This window comes from Notothenia rossii (assembly GCF_949606895.1).
Source record: "Notothenia rossii genome assembly, chromosome: 2".
NCBI classification, from domain to species: domain Eukaryota; kingdom Metazoa; phylum Chordata; class Actinopteri; order Perciformes; family Nototheniidae; genus Notothenia; species Notothenia rossii.
Window position 1 is genome coordinate 27819977 of NC_136904.1, and position 22176 is coordinate 27842152.

General features: G+C 39.8%; 1 protein-coding gene across 17 annotated transcripts in view; it reads left to right on the top strand.

The window, feature by feature from the left end:
• The first annotated feature begins 7194 nt into the window (after positions 1-7194).
• neo1a (neogenin 1a) overlaps positions 7195-22176 on the top strand; it is a 167547-nt gene continuing 152565 nt past the window's right edge. For 8 of the 17 annotated variants that reach the window (XM_079664393.1, XM_079664405.1, XM_079664396.1 and 5 more), the window contains exon 1: positions 7195-7796. Coding sequence is in view for 3 of the 17 variants with exons in the window: in XM_079664402.1 (XP_079520528.1) it covers positions 7706-7796 (91 nt within the window). In the remaining 14 variants the exon portion in view is untranslated. The remainder of the gene's footprint in view (positions 7797-22176) is intronic. The other 9 variants (XM_079664395.1, XM_079664403.1, XM_079664404.1 and 6 more) reach the window with 2 other exon arrangements.

A 22176-nucleotide genomic window follows, 5' to 3' on the forward strand; every position in this document is an offset into this window, starting at 1 on the left:
CACTACACCTATGTGGCCACCAGTTTCTGCTTAGGCTGGAAAAAGGGGGATAAGCACGGAAAATATGTTCGCAAAGTCGGCCACCTACTACCAAAATGAAACACTTAAGAAACCTCACTATTTGCCAGTTCAAATTGAAAGCGTTTCTGCACTGAGACGGTGTGGAGCATGCAAGATTAGGTGCTGCTCCTTGTTTTGTATTTTGATCCCCGAGCCCCATTTAAGGAGTTGCAGTCCCTGTTGATTGAGAGAGCCTCTTTAAGTGGCCATGGCAATTCCAACAACAACAGTCGACCTCCTCTGGCAGGAAGGAGGCCCTTAACCACAAGAGCTGGGTCTGGAGGGGTGGGGGTGGGAGGTGAGCCAGGCAGCTTGCGGTCGTACATCTTGGGAAGGCTGCATGTGTTGCCCAGACAGCCCCTTAAGTGACTTCACCTCATCTCTATGGTGCTCATTACGAGCGATAGAAAGCCATCCATTCAGGGCAGCAGGATAAAAACGTACCAACTCCATCTGGAGACAAGAGGGTGTCAACATGGGCAGGCCAAATATATCGGGTTCTGTACAACACAGTGAATTGTGGAGGGTTGTATGTCTCATCATTTTTACAGACTTCACTCCTCGCTGTCAAAAGTAGGGCAGCATATTCAGAACTTAAATGAAACTGTAGGTTTCCAACAAATATTTACGCTAGAAAATTTGAAAAAGATGAATGTGCCTCTACAGTTGCCCTCTTTAAAATATATCATAGGATATAACTCAAAGAGGGGTACCATGGCAAAGTCCACACAGCATCGAGTATTCGTTTTGAAGCCCGTTTTGAAGCCCGTGTTTACGCCGCTTCGTTTGGTAGCCAAGCAGCGAGCTCCTGCTGGGATGTTACGAAGGCTCTGCGTTCACAAGATGGAGTCTTGAGAGAGAGGAGAGGAATATGGGCAGAGAACTCTTGAGACCACATTATTTTCCACTGTCAAATTCAATTGAAATGCCAGTTTTGACAAATTGCACCTCCCTTCAATCTAATATCTCCCTGTAAATGCCTTTTTCTCTTTCAAGTCTTGCGCTTGAATGTACATGACTCTGGAGTGCAGAAAGTGTTCATATTCAGCAAATGAACCGAAGATAAAATCACTCACGCCTGCCTGTGAAATAAGCATAAAGACAGGATTGTGCCTGTGAACTGTAGCAGGGTGAAGAGGTTTAGCCAACCAAGAGCTGCTCGGCATAATGGCTTTGATTTGAATTTCTACGCCCTTCATTAGAAAGCATTGACATTTCAAGCCACCTGTACGCTATTGTCACTGACTAACCTTTAAAAAGAAGAGTGGTGTGTCTTTCCTGGAGAGATAAAAGCCCAGAAACAAAAACTATCACACTGACACACTCTTTCTCTTTAGTCTGCTTAAACAGACTCAACCAACTAATGAGAAAAAAACATCACAAAAGAAAGCTTGTGCAAATAAATCTGCACATATTGGAGGGGTTTATTTAAGTGTTTGGTGCTTGTAGACAAGCATACAATCAGGTATGTAGGATGTATCAAAGCTGCATCATTCCATCAACTATATTTATTGAACATGTAAGTTTAATACTACATACTGCATAATATATGTAGTTTGTGTGGTCCCAAAAGACCTGCAGGAGATAGATATAATGTAAGCTTCTCATGAGAAACAACTTTGATGTAAGAACATCAACATTGCAAACAGGGTGGGCTACATTGGCTGTCAACATTTTCCTCACTCGCTGCTGCATATTTACAATTCATGTTGCAAAGTCTGTGGGTAAAATACACCCGTGTCACGGCTGACTGTTCCCCTTGACAGAAGAAATAATTTTGAAGTTTTTCAGAGGTGCAGCTGCACTTCGGTCACAAGAACTTGGCCTTTTTGGCACTCATGTGGCTTTTAAAACTCATATGAAGGTGATGATTGTCAGACCTCTAACATTGCTGCACTTCACTTAATATGATTTTATTGTTGCATTGTTGGAGAAGTGACCTAAGATTTTCAACGACATAATTACTCTTTAGCTAAGTTAGTTTGACAATAAAGAACCTTGAACTTTGAACCTATGACCCACATTTTTTGCCTGGTTTCTACTTAGGTTACCTAAGTGTTTATATAGTTTTACTTAATTTGTCTCTCTCCCATATGGCGAGCACATTTGCACAATTTATGTCATCTGATCAAAAGGTATGAAAGTTATCCTATCAGTAACTAAATCAAATCTGATTAAAGCTCTTTTTCTCATATTTCATCATTAATGATATGAATCTGTTTTAGCACATTATTCATACTCACTTGCATGCTTCATGCTCTTACTTTAATTGTAAGCTTTTAGTATCTTTTAGTTTTTTCTTTGTTTTTATTTGCACATTTATTTCCCCTTTTCTTTATTTCCACTTTCCACAGTCTATGAAAACAACATTTTAGCACTGGTTTATAATCTGGTTACTGGCCAACAAAGGCATTTTACTGGAAAACTCGTATATGACCCCAAAACACTTAGCAGACTTTTGTTGATCAAATTATCTCAATTTCCTGCTTCACCCAACTCGTGGCTATAATTCAAACTTAGAGTCCAATACCCTTCGAGAGGATTTGACATTAAATCCGCTCCATTGAGAGCAAACTTCCAGACAGTGGTCAGTAGTGTGGATTTGTAGGTAATAACAAAATCCACACCATTACCTGAACTAATAAGAGCTCTGACTGTCATAGATCCCAGTTTTTGAGGTTATTAATCTTTCCATCCTTGCACCTTCCATGACTTCTAACGTCAATCAAGCCACTGATTTCAGCAGGTTGTGAGCTGCAATATTTCAGCAGCACACTGGGAGGCAATTAGAACAATGATTAGCATCCAGGAAAAGAGTGGAGACAGGCAAAGAAAGTGCTGACATGTGTGAGGTGTGCTGTGCCAGGCTCTGAAAATGTGCCCAGGCAAGCACATGTATGTCGGGGGTCCCTGAGCACACACCGGCTGCTTCCTGCTCAAGCAAGTTGTGTGTTGAGCAGAGGCAGGTGAGAATGCTCTGGGAGGCCATGTGCTGCAGTGCTGCCATCTTTAGCCCCGGGTTTGGGCCAGGTACACAGCAGCTGTTTGTCTCCGTGGGTGAATAACTGTCACACAAATACACATCCATGCATGCCAGTCAAAATGGTGCTAGATAAGAGGAAATATCTGTGCTGGCTCAGGATTGAAATGTCATCCTTTTACTTGGGGCTAATATGATTTAAACATAGTGTTACATTCAAATACACAGCCATAGACACAGGCCATAACAACACACAGGAAGACACACATCAAGTCACCACAGCTACCTTCTATGGGTTTACCAAAACAGTCCAATTTAATTAATGGTTTCATAATTGAACATTGTAATTCAAGCATTGTAATTGTAATTTAACTCCGCTCTGCACTTTTGTGTTCTGTGGATTCGGTGCTATTTTATTCTGAGTGAATATAATCCTCAAGATGCACCAAATGCCATGATAAGGACAGTTCATCCGGATGAGCGTTCTGCTTCTTAATCTGGGTCTAAATAAAATCAGGATCAGCATCAGGGTCACATTGAACTCATTGCCAGTATTGATAATCCACCGAGTCATTAGAACAGAATAGCTGATTTGGTGATATTATTGGATATTGAGTGGTGCATTTTAAGACAGGGGTTTAATGAATCAATAATATGGCATCTAATTAGTCATTATATAAAATAGTTAAAAGAGATTTACACTGTCTATATGTATATAGTGTTCAAGTACATTCCCCCTAAATTAGTACAGGCTGCACTTTTTCCTTTTTCCACACTCAACTAATGGCAACAACATACTGTACTTGTAATTCCTCGCAATCCTCCAGAAACATGCTCATTCAACGCACACACAGCCATGCTGCAACCTTATGATGTCTGAATGTATTACACTGACTATGGTTGCTGCTTATAAAAGCGTTAAAAATATTGTGAAACGTTTGAAATATTACGCTTAACAGCTGCAAGTGCAAGTTAATCCACTCTCGTTTCCGTGCAGTAATCTAATGGCCATTTCCTCAACTGCACGGTTGCCATTACTTGATTCATGATGTGAATCTCTTTAATGTTGGAGATGTGAGATTTGGTATGACCTTGTTCTTTAATCTGGGAGAAAGATTTTCCGGGAATACAGAGCAACAAGCTGTGGGGGAAAAAAAACTGTTAAAGAATTAGAAGCAAGTTTGAGCCCAGCTGGTTGGATGTAGATAATATAATTGGCTCGTGGATGTGAACTGACTTCAACAGGCAGGTCTGCTGCGGAATATATTGCTTCATTAAAAAGAGCAGAGCATATTGTAAAAAGCTGTGGTGGGGTTTCATGTAGTGTTGAAATAAATGCTATGGTTTCATATCAGCGAACTGGGGTTATGTCTAAGAAGAACAAATGTTGGCCATTAAATTATAATGGAGGGTCATGTAAACCTATAGCTACAAGCCAAAACCATGATACTCTGTCAGACTGCACTGTATGCTGTCTTTTCTGTATATTTTCAATGTGCCATTATCTGAATCTCATGCATTTATGCAACATCGAGAAACTCTACAGTGACTTATCCCGTGCAATCGTGCTGTAAAACACAATATTGTAAATATCTGCTAAATGTTTCACTAGTACATGATTTGCTTTTATTTTTACAACACATACTTTTTTTTAGCTATTAGTGTAACATCATCAGAAGATAAGATGTTCTTAAAAAGGTAAACCCCTGACTGAACCAGTCATGTTCCTCAGCATTGAAATTGTGAATCCAAAAGTGTAATGATTTGCATGTAGTTAATACTAAATTGGTTTATGAATAATGTAATGTTCTGTTTTAACTTGAATTTACTTACTGGGAATTCGCTTGTTTGCCCCCTACTGCCCACTTTGAAGCATGACAGACATGGATGACACATTGAATCATGCGTTCTCCTCCCCAGTTCTGAACTACGTGGTGCTGTGTGTCTTGGTTTCCTTGAGATGAGTTCAGGGTCAATGACAAGGACACCAACTTTGTATGAACTGAGTTGAAATAATTTCTCAGATATCTTGTCCTTGAAAGCAACTTAAGAGTAATAATCAAAATTCACTAGAGGAATCATCTCATCCCAAGAGATATGGCTATATGTGTAACAGTATAAAAACAGCTAAGAAATCATATGACAGATGTATAATAGAGGGAAACAAATGGTTGGCCCAAGAGGTGTGCCTTGAGGCACACTATGCAATCAGTGAAGCTGAAAGAAAGTATCATAAATTGAGAGTGAAAAGTGTATGTTTGACAGTTCAAATGAAAAAAGGTCAAAGAAAGCCACAGAGAAACCAAACAAAAAGAGGAACTATCATGCCCATCGGGGCACATTTTCTTGATTAATTTGTCATGGTTTTTCTTAAACCAGAAGGGGGAGCTATTCCATGTCTCTGAATGAAATACATTGTTTTATTGGGTGATACAGCAGTGGTAGAAAATTGTTTCCAAATAGGCAATCGTTCCTGTTATCCTTCTCCCTTAAGCCTAGTCACAAACTGAAGGGGAATACAACACAATAATTATTTGCTTTCATAATCATGCTCTTTTTATGTACAAACAAGCATTCACTTCTTTTACCAAGACACACACAGCCTTCTTCAAAATGTGAAAGGATATAAATGTCAAATTCTTCTCCCAGGTTGAATCTTTCAATTCCCTATTCTAACAAAATAAGGATATTGACTTCATCCTCTCCTTCATCTCCCATGTTATGATAATATACACCAACTCCCAGATTATTTTAAGCAACTTGATCTAATTTAAGGGACTTAATCCTATCTCCTGATTTCCAGCCATGTGACATAATCTTTTAGACTCAAATTACAGATGTTGGCCTCTACGCCTTGTAGCCTGTGAAGACACAGGAACACATTTCCCCATTGAATGAGCAGGGAAGTATCTCTGCATCCCTCGCTGTTCTAAATCTAGCTTTGTATTCACAGGAGTATGCAGTACCAGATGTTGGTTCACTAGATTAATTGATATTAAACTCACAATCTCTGAAAATAGAGGACTCTTGTTGCATGATTTAAGATCATGGTTTACTGTTTTTTAGCTGAATCTCAGTCCATGCATGTTAAGAGTCCATAGTTTATTGGCAAAAATGTAAAGAGATTAACTTGCATTGTTTGACCATAGAGGCCGGAAAACTTTACGGCTTCAAGTCTTTAGCATTAGCTTCTAAAGGAAGGCTATCACTAAGCTGTTAGCAAACAACTGTCCCTTTACCCTACGCTGTTTTTAGGAAAGGGAATTGGTATACACATCACAGTCCTAATCCTAATTAATCTTTGACTGCAGACAAGAAAAAAGATATTTCAGTTCAGTTTCAGTTCAACTTACTTCTGTTTCTCTCGGCAGCCAGTTAGCTTGTTCTTGGAGTTTCTCCCATATAGCCCTAGGCGACTGTGCCAGTATAATCAATACTTTTACATTTGAGTTTTTTTTCTAAGTTTGACATTTATGATTAAGAACATTACAATCATAGACTGTAACTTTTCATACAAATAAATGTTCCCTTAAATATACATAGCCTAGGCTAGCTAAACCAATCGCTGTCTTTTTTTCAGGAACAAAAAAGATTACGTAACTTTTCACTTGGCTACTTGTCTTAGCTACTACTACCCAAAATGTTTAGTTTGTTTAAATATGTTTTAAAAAATAATTACTGTCTTGTGATTTCGTAATTTATTTCATCATTCATAGCCTATCAGTAATGATCCCTCCTGGCCGCCATCTTGGAGTTATAAACCTTATTATGTGAACATAGGTTGTGAAATTTATTTATTGTCATGTCAGATTATTAGTATTTTAAATTGGGTACAAGAGTATTTTGATGATCTGGAAATGTTTTCAGAAGAAGAGTAGACTAAGGGTTTATACACATACATAGCTATATAATGCTAGCTTTGTACCTTAAACTGAGCATTAATTCGGTAAACTTAAAAAAAAAAAAGGTAATACTAATTTGTATCAAAATGTTATTTAACTCACTTGTTATTTATGATGTGAAAGATGTTGAATTTGCGCATACTTTTAGTGAAGCTGTGTGAAGCTGAGTGGTTGTTTTTGAATGAAATCCCAAACCATATTTTGTTTTTTGCCTGAGCACACACAGGATCCAAACTTCCGTGTGACTCCACACCCTGTTTTCCGGGAAGCCGGTGGAGAGATCCAGCCCTTCAACACGCTGCTCTCTTACGTCCCGACCGTGAGCAGTGAGGTGGCCGCGGCGGAGATTTCTCCTTCTGGTTGGATCCTATCTTTTCCACCACCAGCTAATTCTAGTCTTTTCGGCGCTTGACATATATTGGAGTAGTGAAGTCGGCGCGTTGATGCTCAGTCGCCCGCAAAACGTTTCGTCCTTGCGCTGCACCTCCGTAGTAATGGATTGATTTCAGTGTTTTTTCACCGACCTCTGCCTCGACCAAGTTGAGAAAACAGTCTCTCTAACCTGCGGCTCTCTCTTTCCAGCTACATGTTTCATCCGGCCACTTTTAAAAGTACCTGGCTCCGGATGTTTATGCACATTTTAGGACTTTGAACTTTTTTCCGCTTGTGCATTTGAATGAGTGGCCGGGGATTTTAAGGATTTCGTTTTTTTGAAGCTTCTCCGAGGTTCCTGAAGCCTGCAAAGATTTATTCGTGAAAAGTGATGGCCGAGCGGGGAGCTCTGTCGCTCCTCTCTCTCCTCTGTCTCACCTTTCTCTACACGGAGACCACCGCGGCAAAGCATGTCGACAAAGGTAAATGTCTTAAATACACTGTTATTCTTCTGTAGATGTCTGCTTCTTAACGCCTCGATTAAAGAAACTTATGAAATTGCATCACGAGTTGTACAAAAAGAAACACACGGAATGCTGCTGACTGTGAAAACCAGACGTGGAGCTAGGTAGCTAATTCTGCTGTGTTTAGGTCAGCTACTCCTTCACCATTTACACAACTTTAAAAGTAGGCTACTTTTCCATAGCATAGCCTACACTCTATTTACTCTCAGGCCATCCCTGTTTAAAGAAGTAAAGCAACACGCTTTTTCCACTCCTTCCTTTTGTCTTTTCATACAGGCTGTTGAGGCAGATCTTCTGATTGGTTTGTTTGTCATTCAAATGATTCATGCCGTTTAGTTGTTTCACAAATATGTATTGGGTACATTGTGTTGCATTTCTATTTAAAAGGCTACACAACACGTTTTGTTTGAATTAAGGTGTTGCATCTACCTGTGTTTTAAATGGATCTGTGGTCATGGTTATGCAAATGATGGCAGGAACTTGAATATTTAAAAAAATCCATTAGTCATTAGAGCTCACTGTCAGGTAATAAGCTGCTAGCATCATCAGTCCAACAGACATCTCATTACCTGGGCGTCAATACATGTTTAGCTGACGGATAAACAGACCCCAATTAATTTGCTCCTGTTAATTGTTTTGAAGTGAGATCACTGCACTGCAGTCTCTGCCTTATTTCACCTGGTGATATTCTGTATTAAGATATTTCAGTAATATTATACATTATTTCTTGATATTAGAGGTATTGATTTTGAGTGTATGTTTCAGTCTAACTCACCACGATATGTTGTAAGGACCATGGCAGGAGTGCCTGAGATAAATTGGCCAGCAATGAAAAGAAAATGTCTTTCCAACAGGCATTGGAGTGCACAGCTACAGCTCATATCACATATCCCATCGTGACTAAGTCACATCTTTATAATTTAAACTGTTAGACTTCATCAAACACAACAGCGTGTGGTCTGGAAAATTGTAAATATAACTCACTTTTTTTGCTACTTGGCCCAGTTTTTTCAATCATTCTCGTGATATGCAAAACATTTGTGTGTGTGTGTGTGTCCATGTGCCTTTTTGAAAGCTTGTTGTTTATTTTAAAAAGAATGAATGTGCATTGAAGACAGGCCTTGGAGTGACAGGCCTGTGCTAGCTGCTGGGCTCTCTTGCGTGTGGAGCCTGATGAAAGACCCTCTCCTGCATGAAAAGCGCTTTGCAGTAGTGGAAGGGGAGAAAGATAGAGAGGGAGAAAGAATGAGAGAGAGGAAAAAAGCCCCTCCTTGGCTTTGCCAGAGATCACTACAAAAGAGAGAGATGGGGGTAGGGTGAAACAGGCTGACTGTCTGGAAAGTAATAAAACCAGGAGATTAAGGGGACCTGGGAGTTCCTTTGGGAGCTTTGATTGATTCCAGAGAATTGGACTGGGACCCACACGCAGAGAGAGTCTCAAATTACTAATTATGGGGTCCCCTTCTCTGGAAATATCTGTTTATTCAAAACTAATTTCTCCGACGCACTGGCTGTGGCCAGAACTTATCTTTCTCAAAGTTGGCAGCCCTCACTTAGAGATATCAATCTCATATATGTAATTGGTAGTCTTACTTTTAATTTTACTTTGCACTAACCTGTACAAGTTTAGCCAAACAGCTGCTATATCATTTTACCACTTCCTCCTTATTAGCTCCTAGAAGTTGTCAGCACTTTTGAATAATGGCTCATAAAGTTTGGCTTTTGTAGATAAGTCATTGTTAGAGGAGTGTAAAATCCATTTAGGCTCTATCTTATCTTTGTAATCCTGCTGGGAGGGAATAGCGTTCTGATTGTCTCCCAGCAGACAATGCAAATAACTTGCTGAAATGTGTAAACATTTGGCAACCCTATCTGCTCTTACTGAACACTCACCAGGGTTTTATCCTCACAGACCACCTCAGATGCAACCAGACTTAGAGAAACAACTGTTGTTTTCTTTGGCGCATTTAAGTTCTTCTCTGTGGACTCTACTGCTAAGAATGTCATTTAACACCTTAGTGTTGTTTTGTTTGGAAAGCCCTGGTGGTCCTATGTCCCAGTTTGTGGGTAAAATATATATATGAAGGCCTAACTATGGATCTTATGCATCCTGAATAATTCAATTATCTCCTTTTTTCACCGTGTAACGTGTATGCAGTGTGGTAAAATGTTTCTCTTCTAGCCACTTTAATTAATGAAAGGAATTTGACAACTTCATCTTATGCTCAATCATACCTTCATCTTTTCAACATGTACACATCATCTTGTGATGAGTTGAGAAAGGGAGTCATGCAGAGTCACTTGCTGTCTGCTGTATGGAATATGCTGTTTACTTTATTTATGGGCTACAATCACTCATAAAGTCCTAATGACCTCCATCCACCAAGAGACGGATAATTGCACAGCAAGTGTTTGATTCATTTGTTTCACTAATGAAACCATCCTATCAGGATGTGCTACTGATTTGCAATGGACACTGATATGGAGGCTATGTTTCTTGCTTCTGTGTCCTCGTGTAAGAGGTGGCGTAGAAAGGTCAGCAGATCACAACTTGTTTGTGCAAATGGTATGTGGTGCTGAAAACGAAGGCAATTATTGAAACAATTATGATTATGTACCCCTAACTGTCACAGCAGTTCATCACCTGCAATTGGGAGAGCAATCAATATCCTTTGAATTGATGTCATGACGTGCTGTTGCATCTTTTTGGGGATTGAGGGTCAGGGAAATCATCGGCTTTTAGCTTTTAGCTGATATCGTAGCATAATAATAGGGCTATTTGCTATTATTTCATTTAACAAGGGACTCCACTTTGTTGATTTGCCCACATATTGCTGTAATTCAGAGCAATCTCTACAGTGTTGGCTGAACTGCAGGATTTATGGAGACATAGTTTATTCAAACTATGGTAAGGCATCATCGTTTGCACCATGGAAATACTGCACGCCTTGAAACCTACAAGGTTTGATCCCGTTTCTAAACGTATCAAACACTTCCCAGCTGTTAGTTTAAAGGGTTATTGCATGAGTTTTAATGGAATGTACCCCGCACTCCATACATTTCTTCCAGATATCTGTCAATATGTTTATTGATTGCTGTTCAGCATGCTTTTTAAAACGGTTTCCTTTCATTGCTATTGTTAGCCCCTTTTGTATTTCAGACATACACTGGGTTTAGCTGGCTGGCTGCTTGTGATAGTGAAGGGATGGTTGTTTTGTGTAGAGAAGCCAAGGGTCATGGTCTAAAACCCAGAGCGGATCATGGACAAGTCTATGGCTTCTGCTGCTTCCCTGAAGATGAAATTGCCTCTGTCAGAGCCAGTGGCGAGCCGTGACTTTTATACCTAGGCCCTCTGACTAGGGATGGGTATTGTTTGAAATGTTCCGATTCCGGTTCTGCTTATCGATTCCGGTTCTTATCGATTCCCTGTTTCGATTCCAAAATTATAAAAGAAAGAGGTCAAACGTTTAGATAACACAAATATCTTTATTCTTTTAAGCTTTAACTGACATTTTTACAAATAAAAAAAAATACATGCAATACAAATGTATTACACAATAGCTGTGCTTTATTTTAACTGAGCAATGCCTGTGGCAAGCTATTAACAGGGATTACACTTTGCCTTGTCTTTTTCTTTTTTAGTGTAGTGGAGCCTCACTTTAGAGCGTTTACCGCGATCCATCTTTGGTATTATGAAGTGACTGAGCTTGTGAACTGTCTACGGGAGGGTGGGGGGGAGCCTCGATGTGGGGCAACTGTGGACCTCTGTTGCCTGTCAGCGCAACTTACATGATGCCGTTTAAAAAAATTAAGGGCGGTGACGGCCGTCAGCGTACCGAGCCAGCCGTCAACGGCCCGCTGACGACCGGCCGTTCTGTGATTCTCCAGAACACACAGATGGCCAGTCCGCCCTTACCCTGTATTCCACCGGGTCACCCCGGCGCAGACGGACCCGGTGGAATACAGGGTCTACCGCATTTAGGAACCGTTAAGCAGAACCAAAATTGTGTATTTTGTATGGGTACCCAGCATTTTCTTATCGGTTCTCATCTGGAACCGAGTTTCGGTTCCCAACCCTACCTCTGAACCAAAAAAAAGAAAAAAGAGTTATCACGTCACAGCCTATACTTCAGCGGAATATAAAAACAACGGCCCAGGGTGCAAAACGCATCAATCAAAAATCATAATTTCGATAATTTGGGTTAATAATTGATATCACGATTATTAAAAACGATTATCCATTTACTTTGAAAACATCCATTTATTGAAAAAAAAATGTGAACAGTATGTTTTTAACAGTTGATTACCCTGAACTTTAAGTATAATTCAACTGAAAAACCAATTATATATCTTTTAAAATAAATAAATAATCCTTATTTCGATTATGTTGTTTTTATAACCGTTGCAAGCCAAAATAGTAATTGCGATTAAAATACGATTAATTGAGAAGCCCTACCTCTACCACACAACAACACCTGTAAATAAACCAATTTGTGTTCTTTGAAATTGAAAAGGATATTGCATTGTGTGTGTTACTTTTAGTTGCAGTTGTATGTCTTAAGTGTAATTTGGCATGCTTTTATTTTGAAGGCGAATTTACGCTGTTGACAGGAAGTTGTTGTTGCTATGGAAACAAGAAAAGCTTCACAGGGGTCGGAACTTGTCATAAAGTCCACGATAATAAAACCCACCCATTTAGAGGGAAGATATGATTGGTCAATTGTACTGTCATTTAACATTACTCTCTCGTTCAGTTACTATAGCGGACACTCTGTGAATTTACAGCAAGACCACCAAGCTCTCCCGTCTTCACAGTAACTCACAGAGACGAGCTTCTTTCATTTAACCCTTCACATTCAAACAGAAAGTGAATAGGCAGATTCGAAGGATTTATTTCTTTGGAAATGTTATTTTAAATACAATTTTTAAATCAAGTTATTTTGGTAAAACTAATGAAACATAAAACAAAATAAATATTTTGGCTGTATACAAGCCTCTGATTCTGCTAAACATTCAGAGGCTTTAAAAAGCTTTCTTAGGACTGTATCAAGTGTTGCCTATATTAATTTTAATGTTTTTTTAAGGTTGTTTTTCTTCCTAGAAATCGTGAATTTTTCCGGGATTTAAGGCTTTAACTATAGTGTTTTATTTTGTGAAGCACCTGTAAAACCATCCATATATTTACTGCATTGAAATTAATTCATTTTCCAACAAATAACATTTTAGCACCACTGGCTTTGAGGGCTCATATCTTTGTGTTTTTAGTAGGTTTTTACACCAATGCAATTTACCGCATTTTCCTACATACTGATATTGGCATAAATATGAATATTTTGAAATTTAATTAAAACCGTATTGCCCATCCCTACATGTTTGTTGGGTTTTTGTTCTTTTTTATGGTCGTACTACAGATTGTGTATGGTAAAGGTGTCTACACAGGTGTAAAAAAAAGAAAAGAACAGAAAACAAAGGTTTCTTTCTATTTAGGGATGTTGGAAACAAACTCCTCTGCCATTCAAACACTGGGTTTAAGGTATATTGACATTTCGCATTAACCAGCTATGCAATTTTAAAATGTTAAAACGCCTTGAAGCATCAGTTCCTGGTCCACCAATTCCATAAAGTTTGTCCTGGCAGAGAATAAAGGCTGTTATTTTAGTTTTTTTACACTACAGTTCTTTTAATCTATTTTCCAGAGGGAACCCTGCTCCCCGGACACAGGAAAATCCTTTGATTGAATATAGTGAAAAAAGAGGAAGGCTCTATGTGATGTTCTGAACCATCAGCTTTCTCTGTACTCTGAAAGCCAGCATATTTGGTGATATGATTGGTCAGTTCACGAAAAGCGGCTAACATCAAGTGTGCTCCTCTTAAAAGACGAACTTCTCTCAGCCTCAGATGTGTTCCTGCTGTGACTAAAAAGATGTCAGACGTTGCACCTTTCCAATCCGGCTGCTGCATGTCTTCTTTGTGTCTGCTGGCCCTTTCATGTCAAAACAAAAAAAGCTGAAAAGCACTTTGGAGGAGTAAGAAAAAAGTTGAATAGTGCCAAGAGGCCATAAAGCTGTCCATACTGCATTGTGTGATGAGTCCTTTGAGACTTTATGGTAACCTGAGGGACGTTGCTTCAACAATATTGTTATCTTTTACTGGACACGTAGCTAAAAACATGTTTGTATAACAGATTTCCACAGCTCCTTTAGCTTTCTTTGTAAAAATAGAACAAAATATGACAATTCTAATTCACAGTGGTGCTGCTGTGTCCTCCAGGCTTCCCTGTTCTGCTGTGATTGAATGATGCTCAGGCTTAATGACCACTGGGAGAGCAGTCTAGTTTCCATGGAGCTGACGCACATAGCAGCAGTGAGAGCAGAGCGTAAAACATACACTGAAATCATGGCTACATGTCAATAAGAGCTTGTTTTTTTTCTTGGCTTCAGCTATAAGGCGATTTACTCCAACCTCGTTATAATCTTGCAGTTGTGTTTTGTTAATCTGCAATGTTGTGTCTGTAGTGTAGGGTCATGCTCTTGGGGTTAAGGCTGTGTCGAAACATTTTTGGTTTTAAATGTAACAATATGATATAAACAATAATTTTTCATCTTTACTTTGGATGTGTAACATCATTTCAATGAGTGCAGTAACAGGTTGTGGTTTGAACATCTTTTTTACCTTGAAATCAGATAAAAAAAAATATAACCAATTTTTTAACTGAAGCTTGGCATTGTTTAGTATTTAACTGCATGCAGAAAAACAACTAGCAGTCAAACTAGCGTGTTTCAGTGCAAATTCTCTATAACTGCCGGACGGCGCCAGCAAATGGGAGTGAGGGCATTGAAGTTAAATGTAAGAATTTTACTGCAAGCAAATAATTATTTCCCCCCTGACATTCAAGCAAGGCCTCGAAGGAATGGGCTTTGTGGCTTTGCAAAAGGAATCATTGTACAAGCACAACAGGACAGCGAGGAGTTTTTTTTCCTGAACATTTTTCTCAAACTTTGGCTATTTTGGTTCTGCCGAGCTCCTGTCGTGGTGTCTCCTGTCGGTAGTGGCAGCTGCATAGGATTATGACACATGCAAGCTGTGCTTGTCAGATGAGCCTGGGCTGATGAGTGCAAGGCTCTGTTATACGCTGAACTGTTTTTACAGTGGGGCAAATTACAGACATTTCATATTAAAATAAGATCAATATCTTTTAATGTTTCAATTTTCCTTTTTAGATCTTGTAAAATTGTATTTCTGCATCAAGGTCTAATTGACCAATTTCTGGTAACTTGACCTTTCTATTAAGTGTAATAACTTAAAGTGGACCTATTATTCTATATTTGAAAAATATATTGTAGGGCCATACCTATACAGAACATGTCTGTGAAGTTTTTTGCTTAAAATACCAAACAGTTCAGCCATTGTAGCCATGCCTCATACTGCTCATACCCCTCTTTTGAAGCCCTGTTAGAGAAACGCGGATTTTGGGTCCTTGGCTTAAAAAAAAAAAAAAAGAGAGGAGTCGGAGCTAATGCCTGATCAGAATTCTACCGAAGTTAAATTCTGCATTGATAAAACGCCATCCTGTTCTAAACCACATCAAAGATTATTTCTGAAACAGTATGGAGTTCAAATGCTTTTTCTCTTGCGGGTTTACCACAAGGTGAGTTCCTTTTTTATTTCCTGCTTTTTAAACACATGTGCTCTCCAGTACAGGTTAGCTCTGAGTGTTAGCAAGGCTTGCTAATGTAAACAAAGACGAGATTATGTCCAAAACACGTCAGGCATTGTTTCTGATAGCAACTTTCTATAGGTCCGCCGCCGATTTTACGTCATATCGTTAGTAAATCTGTATCCGTTCGTTGTACCCCTGTTTTTAAAAGATTTGGGTACTGAGGAAAAGAGAGAGGGTTTTATTTTCTGACGCTGCGTGAGTTCCCCGACGCAACGGGGACACATTTATGTATAAAAAACATCACAAAGTGCATTTTGCATGATAGGTCCCCTTTTTAAATAGAGAGCAGGAGCATTAAGAAAGACAGATGTGCAGCTCTGGGTTTATTTTATGGGGCTAAACTACACAAAGAACTAGGGCTGTGCAATTTATCGTATTTTAATCTCAATTACTCAACAGCGTAATCAAAATAAAACGATTATTTTTGCTGCATTCCCACTCGCAATGATGCTCTCAATTTGTCTTGTGTTATACATCCTTCCCGTGCGTGCGCTCTCACCCCTCCCTAAAAGCCCTCTCGGCCAGGTTGTGTTGTGACCATAGACTGTAAAGGTTGTGACTTGCAGTCTGTTTTAATAAATCCATATAAACACGTTACAAGGGAAGCAGTTGCCGTGTCTTTATTCTCCGGTCTCTAGCGTACAGTCAACTTGCACTAACCTCGTCAAGCCTTAGCCTCTTAGCTACTTCCGGTTTCTGGATAAGGGGTTACCATAAGAGTACTGCGTGTAGCAGTATAATAAAACATTACAGGTTGTGATTGACATTAGTTATCATATTTACATATGTTTAGTAGGTTGTCGAAGTGCGCTCCAAAATATATGTTGATCTTTATTGGTATTTATTACTTTGTTTATTACATTTAAATGTAGATATAAATGTATATATTTTTTTAATTTAAATTTTGTATTGGTTTTTCAGTTGAATTATACTTAAAGTTCACGGTAATCAACTTTTAAAAATATAATGTTCAAATTATTATTATTAATTTGTTTGAAATTCAATAAATGGATGTTTTCAGAGTCAATGAATAAGTAAGGGATAATGTGCAGCGAGGCGGTCATTATGGGTCGCGTCGGGATCCTGATCAGCCTGCCGGGTGTTCTTTTCCCCATAATGACCAAGTCGCTGCACATTATCCCGCTTATTACATGGCCACATTCTCAACAAAGTAACGATATGACTCCCAATATGAATTTAAATGCTTTTATAGATATAGAAAATGTTTTTATTGATTTAAAAAATAGTAGGCTATTATTTCTTTAAAATGAAACGCATCGCTAAGAAAAATATTCTGTTGTTAACGTTTGAACTACGTAGCAACGGCAGGAGATGCTTCGATAGTTTTTGCGGACCTTTTTGATTACAGATTTGAAAACATCGTTGCTTGCTTTAAAAGTAGCACATTTAATTATGTCAAACCTTGGAAAGTATCTAGATATCCCTTCCCTAATCCCAAAGTAACTGGCAATTGAATATGTTTTGATGTCTATGTCTGGACCGTTGCGTAAAAAGGAGGGTTTCGTCCCTTTTACTTCTCCGCTGTTTTCTTGTCCCTCTTGTCGGTTTGAAAAGCAAGCGTCGGTTTGAAAAGCAAGCGTCAGTTTGCTTTTCGGCCAAACTCTATACAGTTAAATCGACCAAACTTCTTTCTGCAGATGTGAGCGTCCTTAACAACGGTCAATAAGTCCTTGACAGCGTTCTTTCTGTTCTGGATTGACAACGTGTCACATGTTCTGAATTGACCAATCAGAATCGAGTATTCAACTAAGCCATGTAATAATCGTATTTAATAATCGTGATATCAATATTGACCAAAAATAATCGTGATTATGATTTTTGCCATAATCGAGCACCCCTACAAAGAACAGATTGGAGTAGTTGACATTCCCTTTTCTTTATTCGTTTTGTCAACTCGTTTCCCAATCAGTTGTTTACTCTCAAGAACCTTAAATATATTGAGCATAATGTATGTTTGATGTTTTTGTGGGCGCTGGTTTCTTTCCTGGCAACAGCCCTTGTCGTAAATTAAGAGAGACTCATAGTCTTCTTGATTTAATAACCTTCATTTAATTGCACTTACCTGCTGGAGTTCCAACATCCTGCAGCTATCAGACATGAATTTATTCTCTGTCGTCTTCTTGGAAGACGTCCAGGGTGTGATGAATTAACCTGAACGTCTTCTCCATAATGTACCTCATGGTGCAGTGCAGTTGTAAAGTAGCCAGTGCTTCAAAGAGAGTGCGGGAAAAAACAAAGAATCAATGCAAGTTCTCCAATATAATGACTTATGTTCATTATAAATATCCAGTGTGGCTAGAGCAATTTGAATCTTGTTATTCCCAATACAGGGGTGTATTTATGGATCGTATGTCCCCTAACTATACTTACAATTTCTGTTGTTGTTTCTAACCTCATACAGTCATCTACTCTTTACTCATAATCTTACCCATGCTATAGTTTTACCGATATGTGTTTGTGGGATAGATCTTACGTTCACTCATAAAGTATCAATCAGCCATGAACACGCAGAGCCTCTCAGCCTTCATTCAGTCAAAGGGACTTTTCATGTGCTGAAAGGGTGTGGGGTTAGTCAGTCACAGAGGGAGGATTGTGAGCACTGCTCAATCGAGCTGGCTGCCATCGTCTTGTGCCTGGCCTGTGGCTCTTGGCAGCTTTAGACGTGGTGGGATGTGTGTGTGTATGTTTGGGTGGGTATTTGTATAGGCGTATGCCACCCATCTGGGGTTGAACAGCTGTTTTATCAACAAAGTTCAGAGAGTTTCCCTTCTTGGATTCAATCTCCTTCATCAAACAGAAAAAAAACGTACTTTCACTGAGAAGATGGGGAGAAATTAGACCATTTTGATTTAGCCTTGATTTTATTCTGTATAGCAGCTTGCAACCTTGGTTTCATTGACCCATTATCATGCGGTGTGCATATATTTTGAGAAACAAAACTTTGGCACAGTTAACCTCGTATATTATTTAAGGCCATTTTCCTTTTATTTCAATTATCTTTATTTAGTTTGAGACGCAAATACAACTGCACACAGACGTGATTTGAGGTTGGTAGCAGTGTGGTGAAGGTTTGTAGAATAAGTTTTGATTTCTATATCGACTCAGGAAAAGATTTTACAAGATTCACATAACTTAAACCCTCATGTTTCTCATTGGAAAATACAGACACTGGCAAGCCTTTTTGAGATTTTTTTACACAACTTGCCTAGATAATAATAATAATAATGCATTTTATTTATATAGCGCTTTTCACAACTCAAAGACGCTTTACAATATTAGGGGGGGTAGACAAACAAGGACAGGCAAACAAGTAAGTATAGTAAAATAAAAAGGCAGTCAAGAGGAAGTTGATTGAGAGGTGGGGGGCTTATGGGTAGACAGAGTTGAAAAGATGTGTTTTGATGGCACACATAAACCAATCCAATACAACCACTGAACTTCAACCAACATTTCTATATAGTATCGTTCAAAAGATAATGAGCTGCTGCTACTTTAGTGAGTAGTGCCAGAGCAATTCTGTTGGAAGTTTCTGTACTTTCTCCTTTTTCTTCGTCGGTTTTACATGCACAAACCACTGTATCTAGTGAAAATCCATAGAAATCACTTAGCTTTCAAAGTAGGCGTTGTGTGTTTAGGCTTCAGCAAGAATACAAGACAGTGTCATTTTATGTCCTTCACAGTACAGTACCATGGCATCATCTAAGCATGCTAAGCACAGCAGTCTTCTGGGCCGAAAAGTCTCAGACATTAGGCGCATTCACACCGCAGTACTTTTCCCACAAAGGTTCATGAGAACTTAGTTCATCAGAACTCTTTAGTTTATTTTCCCCGGAGTTGGGGACTGGCTTCAGTAGAAGCTGAAGCCTTCGGAGTAAATCGCCAGAATGCCGACACCTCCTCATCTCCACCGCTCCCATGTTTTATTTTTTGTTGCCATAAGTTAGTCTCTCTCCGTTTCTGCGCTGGGCTAATGCTAATAATGCTAATGAGAGGATAATAAAATGGTGGCTTCACAACACTTTTTGTTTTGTTTTACGGGGCGTGGTTTGCAATTCGCCCAGCCAATCAGAAATATAGCTCTTTTCTCACAAGAGAGCCGCATGAGAGTCCCTGCTCTCTAGCTGGGACGGAAAAGGGGGTAAAAAGGCTCTTTTTTGTGTGAGCGCGACATTTCGGAACTATAGTGGGAAAAGTACTCTGGTATGAACGCGGCTTATGGTTTACACTATGGTTCACACCGGAATAAATCCCTGTGGGAGACAAACAGATGAGAATGCTGCGTGGGGGTCTGGGTGCCGTGTTGGCGGGACGTTGTGAGGCTCGCTGATGCGAGGAGCGGACAGCTGGCGTGTGAGCTGGCTTACTGGTGTGATTTCCTGGTTGTGTGTGGGTTCAGCGAGACAACGAAGCCCAGCCCGAAACCATCCCGAGCACACACACACACCCGCAGCCTCGCCGCGTCCCGCCATCTCATGCTGAGAAATCCGCGGAGCTGCAGCTGAGAAAAGATTGAGTGTGTGTGTGAGGAAGGCAAACGTAACGGCTTAATGGATCGGTCCATTTGGGTATGGGCACGTCACCGTACCCAGGAAGAAAAAAATGAAAAATCTCCAACGAGGCGTTCTGGGGCAGCAGACAGGTATTTTCTGTGTTAGAGTTTTACTCGCTACAGGGTGTACTTTGAGGGTTTTTGACTCTGCAGACCGTTTACATGCAGTAAAAGCTACATAACACACAAGGGGACAGGTAATAACCAGAAAAGCATGACATGGGACCTTTTTAAGTTTAAACACTTTAGGGTTTAGTGCTAAGACCAGCAAAGGCTCTGTTCTTGTCTTGTTTATATCATCTCGTGTCCCAGTTCCTCTTGGAGCCCCTCCACTCAACCTCTCAGGATTTATTTTTGATTTCACCTGCTGCTATGGTGACCCTCGAAAAAAGTGTTCCTCTTATTAACTGATGTTTCTGCTGCTAAATCCAAGCTGAAACGATCCTTTGAAAAGTTCAGCATCAGATAGAGGCTCCTTTGTGCCGCTGGGAGCTCCCCTTTGGCAGGGGGCTCCACTAGCTGCTGTGACTGCTAACCATGTTATTGGAGCCAGTCCCTCCTCAGCTCTGAGCTCATGTCAAGCGAACAGAGGTCAAGAGTGGCAGCTGAAATGGTGAAATTACGGCTTTATGCCTTTTTGAATACTTTGCCATGATGTAATGGAATGGTTAGTTTCTTTTGATTCTGCTTTTTTTTGCCTTTCACAGTTGAATAAACGTGTCCCTCAGTGGCAGTTACTTGAAAGATGATGGCTTTTCTTTTTTGCTTTAATACAAAATATAATTAAGCTTGGCTATGTGATGCAAATTGCTTCTTGGAATTTGATTTAACGTCCAACTGAAGTGAATACATTTTTTCTGTTGAGGAAAATGTCATGACTTAACTAAGGTGTTGTTGGGGCTTCTTTTTTATTACAATATCATTACAAAAGGCTCCTCTGTGGTACCTCATTAGTTCTGATCTATGTTCACAAAGACCCGCATTTTAGTTTTTAAATGAATAATAAATAAAATCACAGTAGTGAAAAACTATTTAAATGCAGTTGGGCAGACGATGATTTTTTTTGGAAGAAATTCGAAGTGAAAATGGATCTTGTTGTGTTTGATCACGGGTTGATAGGTGTCTGAATTTCATTTGGAGAACATTTGCTTGTGCGGGTTTGCAAAACTGGACGCGTTCAAGGCGGATGTTTTGATGGGACTATTCTTGCTGCCATGCACCTATTAAAGCAATAATGTGAGACCTCCGTTTGGGGGTCCTTCCTTATGTGGATTCAAGTCCTTGACCTTTTGGGAAGATGATAATCTCTGCTAGTACCTTTTCTTTTTTTTATAGAATTTGATAAAAGACAAGGTTAGGCTGTGATATGAAACTAAAGATAGTGAGGAGAATCAAGTTATGTTATTGACAGGCTTACACAGCACATAGGAAGATTGCACAATATTACCTTTTTTTTTTTACATGATGTCAGATATTTTCTCTTATATGCAAGGCTGATGAAATCCTTGGAATAACAACAATGTGAAAAATGAATGTTGTTCACCTTCGTTGGCACCATGTCAAACCAAGATGTGCACCACAGCTGGGCTTCAGTTGTGGCTGAATGAAGTCCTATTGAAACCAAGAGCAGCATCTGGGACGGTGGTCTCTTGAGCTAAATACAGACACGACCGTCCTCTGTCGGACATGGAGGAGGAAGAGGAGGATGGGCTCGGAGTGAAGGATAAGCTCCTAGAGGTGAGGATTTCCATCCAGCTTGAAGTGTACACAAGGGGCAGTGATGGAAAGCAGCTGCATCAATTCCCTCTGATTCCTTAACCATTGTCCCTTGAACCTTGACTCCACTGGTTCCCCCCGACTCCTCCTACTCCGCATGTGACAGGTCACTCAGCCACAGCACCAGCATGGCTGTAGAGTGGATGGCAGCCAGCAGGGAGCACCTGCGGAGGAATAGCAGGCGAGCTGCATTCCATCACAGGACCTCGAGACACAGATGTCATATGAGACACGAGGGACGTCTTTGCAGTGGGGGATGGGGTGGGAGGGCC